The sequence below is a fragment of the Sinocyclocheilus rhinocerous genome, unplaced genomic scaffold (assembly GCF_001515625.1).
Source record: "Sinocyclocheilus rhinocerous isolate Xijiao unplaced genomic scaffold, SAMN03320098_v1.1 scaffold368, whole genome shotgun sequence".
Lineage (NCBI taxonomy): Eukaryota > Metazoa > Chordata > Actinopteri > Cypriniformes > Cyprinidae > Sinocyclocheilus > Sinocyclocheilus rhinocerous.
Genome location: NW_015664681.1, coordinates 1,063,237 through 1,071,158, shown reverse-complemented (window position 1 = coordinate 1,071,158; position 7,922 = coordinate 1,063,237). Strand labels below are relative to the sequence as shown.

The 7,922-nt window shown below is 37.1% G+C and overlaps 1 protein-coding gene across 1 annotated transcript; it reads right to left on the bottom strand.

Annotated features, from left to right (window-relative positions):
• Nucleotides 1-2,054: 2,054 nt before the first annotated feature.
• Nucleotides 2,055-6,513, bottom strand: LOC107730240 (inactive serine protease PAMR1-like). The gene is made up of 6 exons (XM_016541012.1): nucleotides 6,309-6,513; nucleotides 5,837-6,025; nucleotides 5,683-5,749; nucleotides 5,372-5,601; nucleotides 3,130-3,497; nucleotides 2,055-2,723 (listed from the first exon to the last, which is right to left on the bottom strand). The coding sequence occupies exons 5-6, from the start codon at nucleotides 3,394-3,396 to the stop codon at nucleotides 2,145-2,147; spliced, it is 846 nt and encodes a 281-aa protein (XP_016396498.1). The 5' UTR covers nucleotides 3,397-3,497; nucleotides 5,372-5,601; nucleotides 5,683-5,749; nucleotides 5,837-6,025; nucleotides 6,309-6,513; the 3' UTR covers nucleotides 2,055-2,144.
• Between the last annotated feature and the right edge of the window lie 1,409 nt (nucleotides 6,514-7,922).

Here is a 7,922-nt window from a genome sequence, read left to right as displayed (position 1 = left end):
ACTATGTTTTCCTTCTCTATCCCAGTGGCTGGGTTTCAGTATGGCAGTACGGTGAAATCGCGTTCTGGGGGGTGAATTTATGATTATGATACTGAAGTTAAAATAATATGATAATAATTAAAAGTTTGTATGAAGCAGTATAATGGGCTGTTTTTGTACAGGTAAAATAACTGGAAGCGAAAGACACCAGAAGCCAAACACATTCAAGGTACAAATAGCTCTCTTGTGAAAACTAAGCTGGATATAAAAGGTTACTGTGTTTTTTTTGTGTTTTTTTTACAGCACATTGTTGGCTACTGTAATTTTCTACAGTACATAATTGCTTGTTGTGTTTTCTACAATACATTGGTAATTACTGTGATTTTCTACAGTATATAATTAGTTATTGTTTTTTCTACAATACATTGGAAGTTACTGTGATTTTCTGCAAGACATTGCTGGTTACTGTGACACTCACAGTACTTCTTACATTACTGCAATTTTGACTGAAACTACGGTATTCTACTGTGAACTAGTATACAGTAATTTCCTGTGCACAAACACAGTAAATTCCTGTATATTTCACATGAATTTTTTACAGTGTACTATATATATGTGTGTGTATGTGTATATATATATAGAGAGAGACACACACACACACAAACACATAGTATATACATAATAAATTAATACTTTTATTTAGCAACGATGTATTAAATTGATCACATGTGACAGCAAAATCATGTATAATGTTACAAAATATTTATAATTCAAATAACTGTTGTTCTATTCAATAAACCTTCCATTAATAAAATAATCCTGAAAATAAGTGTCATCAAAAATATTATGCAGCAAAACTCTTTCCAATATTGATAACAGCAAGAAATGTTTCTTGAGCACCAAATCAGCATATTAGCTAATTACTCCAACACATTACTTCAGTCTTCAGCGTCCCATGATCCTTCAGAAATCAAATGGCTGCTAAAAATGCAGCTTTGCCATCACAGGAATAATAGAAAGCAGATATTTTGAATTGTAATAATATTTCACCACATTACTTTTTTATCAAACAAATTTAGCCTGAGTGAGCATAAGAGAAAAACAAAACAAAATCTTACTGACCACAAAACTTTGAATGTTACTGTATGTATACTGTACATAAAACTGAGGATTTTGCTAGATTTGAGAAACCCCAACATTCAATTATAATAGCATCTGTGGTCAACACTAGTTAGGTGGATGGTTTGATCCCTGTAAGAAATGAGCCATGAGTTACCAGTGTGTCCTTAAGGAGGCCATCCTTGTAAGTGTACTATAATCTTTAGATAAAGCTTATAAAATGATCACAAAATGAAGGAACATTTGTTAATAAAAACACTAAATACGATATTGTGTTTCTCGAATTTCATTTATTTAAAAGCATTTTGAAAAATAAATACACTGTCCCAGTTTTAGTCGACAGGAGCTGCACTAAAGGCACGAGTAAATACATATTGATGGTGTAAAAAGTATGAGCAAATTGGATTGTGAAACATCTTGAAGAGAGAGCAAAAACAAGCTAAGGCCTGCAAACCCAGTGACTGAATTCACATGGAACGCATCCTCTTCATTTTACCATGCAAAAACATATCCTCATACACACGCAAGGCCATAAACTAGTTGGGAAATCTCAAGTTTCACACTTTCTCTCATCAATGAACTTTAGATTTTTTGAATATGATTTTTGTCAAAAAAATCATACAAAACAATCATACAAAAAAAAACAAAAAAAAAAACTTCTCTGTCAAATGAATGACCAATATGAAAGGACAATGCAACATCATCTCCATTTTTTATGATCTGGAACATGGAAAATGCGGTAACACTTTAGTAATAGGGACCAATTCTCACTATTTACTAGTTGCTTATTAGCATGCCTATTATTAACATATTGACTGTTTATTAGTACTTTTAAAGCATATATTCTGCATGACCATATTCTACATCCCTACCCAATACCTAAACTTAACAACTACCTCACTAACTATTAATAAGCAACAAATTAGGAGTTCATTGAGGCAAAAGTCATAGTTAATGGTTTGTTAATGGTGAAAATTGGACCTTAAAATAAAGTGTGACCGAAAATGCTATACGGACAATCATGCTATAATATTTGATCTAAAGCTCTATGTAATGTTCTTTTCGATCCAGTTCTTAAAGTTTACTACCCGTGTGTAGATAGTGTACAAATCTGGATTACAGCCCCGCAGATCATATCCGAAGCTCACTAGCCCCAGCAGTTCCCAAGCATGATGAGAATCAGCATCTTCTGATCTGCCGGGGGGGAAAGGCTCCAGCCCTAAAGTGGGTTGGGAATCAGCAGAGAGAGAAAGAATGATCCCTCCGGTTTCAGAAGGGCAGATCATGGACGGGCTGAGTGGATGTTGGCGTCCACATAGCATGTTGTCAGTCATACTGATCGGTACCCCGTGTTTGCTGAATTGCCTTTCGCACTTCACCACATCAGCTAATTCTATCAGTCCGGTCCGGGCGGCCTCGGAGTCTGTGTGTGTCCTGTGTTGGCCTGCTACGGGCCAGCCGGTGAGGAAGGCCTGCTTTGCAGTGACCTCTCCACCCTGCAGACGCGGCAGGCACACAGGGGACACATACTCACTGATTCGAGCTTTGTCCGCCAGCTTCAGTATGGCCAGGTCAGAGTCTAAGACATGTGGATCGTAGTTCGAATGGATGTAGATCTGAGAGATCTGTGTGGGAACAGAGATGATGAAAGACTTGAACTGAAAGAGGGTGGACGGTTTGAGAAGTAAATAATCCTACAGACTACCTGGCAAAGCCTAATCATAGATTATCGATAAGAATGTGCCTTGAGTTTTAATGCGTATATTTAGTCTGCAGTATCCTCAGTATGGCTTTGGGCTTTCCAAGAACTTTCCAAGTCATAAAATATGGTAATGCTGTTGGCTTTATGGAAAGGTCTTGTTCTGTTAATGTCAGGAGTTATTTAGTGTTTTAAGCTGAATTATTACATGCAATTTATATGTAACACAAATAAATGGATAATTAAATGGTGCATGTTTGAATTGCATTGGTAATTTAGAGGAACTGCTAGAGGAACTTCTGCAAGACATATTGTAGTCTGAAAGCTCTTACCTGTATGTGCTGTAGTCTCTTGTTCTCTCTAAGGTCACTGAGGTAATGTTTTCCCATCACTACATTTAGATCATCTGTACTGAGCGCTTCAGTCTGTCCAGGCTCCGTCACACAATGAGCAGCCACCACGACCCAGTGCTGGTTGACCAGAGCCCCGCTGCAGACGAGCTGCCATCCCTGGTCCTTCTTAATCCATTCTTTATCTTCCTCTCCCTCCTCTTCCTCATCTATGGCAAACGTGTCCCCCTGTCTTTTGGTCCTTGCCATAAGAGGGCTGGCATTGTACAGACGGGTATATATGGCAGCATGCCATGGCCAGTGAATCTCTGTGAAATTCTGGGGCCTGGCAGCTGGCAATTTACCGCATACTGGAAGAGAATGAATGCCAGTTCTGTGAGTGGGTGAGTTCTGGCACAAATTTCTAATTATATCAGATTATTAGTGAGTGCCAGCTTTGAAAAAATAAAAAATAATAATAAAAAATAAAAATAATTGTTAATTAAATAGAAAACAATATTATAAAATAAATGTAAAAATGAGTGTTAGCGATTATTGGAATAATAATGTAATTCTGCTTTGTCAGTCAACATCACTCAGGGTTATTAAAGTATTTGTAAATAGGAAAACAGGTTCCACAATATGTTTTAAATGTAAAATAAAAGTAGTAGTAGTAGTAGTAATAATAATAATAATAATAATAATAACAATAATAATAATAATTATTATTATTTACATATTTACTGTATTTAATTTTATAAAATTATATTATACACACTGAAATTATGGTCTAGAAATGGTGTAGTTTTCACTCAGAAATTGCTAGTAAATTTCACAAATAATTACAAAGAAATGGCAAGTAGGGCATTGGATAAAATGTGAAATTTTGAAGCAGAAAGATTGAAATACTGAAATAGTATCTTCTAGTAAAACATACTCTAATAATCGTTGTTCAGCCTACAGTTGTCAGGGTTATTAGTGCATAGGAAATATTTGTAAATAGGAAAACAGAACCCATAACATGCTTTAAAGGGGTCATATGATGCTTTTTTAAAGATCATTATTTTGTGTATTTGGTATAACAGAATATGTTGACATGCTTTAATGTTCAAAAAACACATTATTTTTCAAATACTGTACATTATTGTAGGTCCTCTATGCCCCGCCTCTCTCAAACGCTTCGTTTTCTACAAAGTCCCTCCTTCCGACAAGCGCAGTCTGCTCTGATTGGCCAACTGACCCAGTGCATTGTGATTGGCCGAACACCGCAAGCACTCGTCGGAAATGTAACGCCCCTTACCATAATCGCGAGCTTCAGCTTTCAAAATAAATGTAAAGACAGTAAATAATGTCATTAGTTTTACCATCAGTTCAAGCCCGAAAGGGGAACAGAGTCGCGTGACAGACACAGTGATGAAGCTGGTATGTGTTTGCAGTACACAAGCCACGGTTAAGACAGCTGACTCCACTGTGATGTGACCCTGTCTCTCTCTCTCTCTCTCATACACACACGCGCGCACGCACGTACACACAGACACACACACACACACGCGATGCGCAAAACTCCGCATTTGAACAGTCAATAGCAAATACTAAAACTAATAACAAAACAGTAGCTGATGCAGAAGCGCCAGATTGTCATAGCAAAGTCAGAATTACCTCCTCTCCTAGGTTCACGAAACGGTCGTCCATAAAATGCATTGCTGTTCTGTTGTAAGTAATCTTAAAGATTCCTAAATGCATCTACTTCCGGAAGGCCAAATAAAGTGCTTTTGCTTTCGCCTAGAAACACACAGCGTCTCCCTGACATGCTGCTTCAACACTAACTGCGGTTACTAAAACCACGCCTTCTTTCTTTGCGTGAACATTTGGGCGCATTATGCAAATATTTCCACATAGTGAGGTAGATATGTGGGGGCGTGTTAGAACGAGACGTTTTAGGGGGGCGTGGCAGAGTCTTAACTTTGATAAAGAATATCTCTTTGGTTTTTGCACATTTGGGTGCATTATGCAAATATTTCCACATAGTGGGGTAGATATGTGGGGGCGTGTTAGAATGAGCCGTTTTAGGGGGGCGTGGCAGAGTCTTAACTTTGATAAAGAATATCTCTTTGGTTTTGAGACTTTAGTCTTTGCAACTTCAGGGATCTTATCTATTCACAATCAGCTTGTAACACTCCAAAGAGAAAGGAAAACTTGAAATCGCATCATATGACCCCTTTAAATGTGTCAGTGCTTCCCTCACCTGGTGAACAGGAGAAATGACGTCCACTCCACTTGCCAGTCTTTAGACATGTGCGGCGTGCACTACCAGAATGCTTGTAAAACGCTGAAACACACTCATATTCTATGCTGGTGTACACATGGTGGAAAGTTGGTGGCAAATCTCCAAAAACAGAAAAGGCTTTCTCCAGTGTGTCTGCTTCAGTCCCTCCCTGACTGGATGCAGAGTACAGCTTGTGGACTGGACTTTTCCTAGCATTAAAAGGGATAAAATGAGGATCCAACTTTGCCAGTGTAATGTCACACGATCATAAAGAAATGAAAAATGCCTACCTAGAAGGAGGTTGGTATTTCAAGACCTTCTGCTGCACAAGTTTAGAAACTTTAGGTTCTCTACAAGCTGTAAAACAGTTTAGATGTTCAAGTTGACAGTGTGTTTGCAAAAGGTATTTCATAATTGCTTTGCAACTTGAAGTAGAGATGGTACCTCTGACACACAGGGGCTGACTGCCGCTCCAGGTCCCGTTCTTCTGGCATGTTCTTTTTGAGTCTCCACTGAGAATATATGTATTGTTGCAGAAATATTCAACATATTTTATTCTGCCATCAGAGCCTGAAACCTCAGTGACGTATCCATTGTGGAGTTGTGGTGGAGGTGGACAGTCTTTTATGGTCACTTCTGTAATTCAAATAGCAGTGGAACAGGTCACTAAAATTTGCAATGGTCCAACAACAAAACAGATTTTTAGAGCATTGTTTAAATTTCAAATCTATACATTTTCATACATTTTAAAATGCTGAAAGATCTCAATAGAAGCTGATGTTCTGTGATCTCAAGTTCGAAGAAGCATTACTCCCAGGCATACATGCACACCTCACTTTGATTGTAAGCAGCTTTGTCAGTCTCAAAGTGTCTTATACTGAAAACAGTTGTCATAACTACATAAGTGTCAGCGTACCCTTTATGCATACAGGAGCACTGCCACTCCAAGTGCCATTGGGAAGGCATGCCCGCTGAGATGCTCCCTTGAGCTTGTAAGGTTTATAGCACAGATACTGAACCGAGGTGAGGATGTCACCTTCTTTGTACCGCAGGAAGAGATCTCCGTGTGGTGGCTTCTTGGGGGTTGCACAGAGAGGTGGTGCTTGTCCTTGTGGAAAGCAGCAAAATATTATGATGCAATGTAAGCATTAAAAATTAAACAACATTTTTGCTGAGAAATGAGTCTAAAGGAATATCCCTGTAAGCGTGAATCCATGAAGCCCACTCAGCAAGAACAATAAAAAGCCACAAAGAGGTCCATAAAATTAGGGAAAACATACACCTACAGTGAGGAGAGGACATATATAGGCCTATATATATATATATATATATATATATAACAGTGGTGGCCAAAATTGTTAGAACACCTGCCAGATCTGAAAATATTGACCTTTTTTGCCTCAAAAACATGATTTAATTTCATAATGTTCATGAAACATGCAGATGGTTGCTCTGAGCACAACAAATATCAAATGAAGTGAGTCGTACTGTTTTTATCCAGTTGTAACTTTAATATTTGGTATGTCCACCTTTTGCAGCAATTACAGCAGTACATCTCTCTGGCATAGTGTCAATATATTTCCTGAGAATTTCAACACTAATGTTATCCCATGCCTTCTGCAACTCAACCAAAGGCTTTCCTTTGGATGTACAATAGATCTGTTCAGTTTGTTTTCCAACTCGCCCCAAATTTGCTCGAATTTGGGGCCGAGGTCCGGATTTTGAGGGGGGCCAGTCCATCATTTTCAACATTCCAGCAGATTCCTTCCGTCGCAGTTAGTTGCGGCATATATATTTAAGCCTGCAGCTTGCTTATTTTTTTATTTCATTTTTTGTTAATATAATTTAATATAATTTATATATATATATAGCTATGTATATTATTATATGTATATTATATTATTATAGTATAGTATATTATGTATATAATAGTATATTATATTATTAATATGTATATTTAAAAAATATACATAGATTAAAAAAATTCACTGTAGGCCACGGCTTCTTGGGGCTTATTGCTTTAATTTAAGGTGCCTTTTCATTTAAATCATTTCAAACATCAGTTTTCAATGTTTTATGTTTGAAATATCAAAACATTATTTATGCATTTGTAACTGAAGGTTAAAGTATTTAATTTCCCTCAGAGCTGCATTAAACAGTGTGTAAATGCATCTAAATGGCACTTCTAATGCAGCTTCTGTGTTTCCTCTGCATTGCAAAGATACATTTTGTTGATACTGATTTCATTTGCTTGGTAACAACCCAAATGCAAGAATTTGATTCAAAAGATGGTGCACACTTTTAGAAAAAATGGCTTAAAGGTAAAAATGCCCATAAAACTGAAGAATATCAAAAAATTCAGGAATCAGCTGTCCACGGTAGTCCTTAAGATATCAGCACAATAACATACTCAGCAAAATACTGTCTAAATATCGTTATTGATAAAATCCCAGAAAATTATAGAGATATCATTTTTTGTCAATATCGCACACCCCTAATTTATGTTATTTAATTGATATAATAATTTATT

Coding starts and splice junctions, on each gene's coding strand:
- LOC107730240 (XM_016541012.1), bottom strand. CDS start 3,396: ATGGCAAGGACCAAAAGACAGGGGGACACGTTTGCCATAGATGAGGAA. Junction 2,724..3,129: donor AGAGACTACAGCACATACAG/GTAAGAGCTTTC, acceptor GTTCCCACACAG/ATCTCTCAGATCTACATCCA.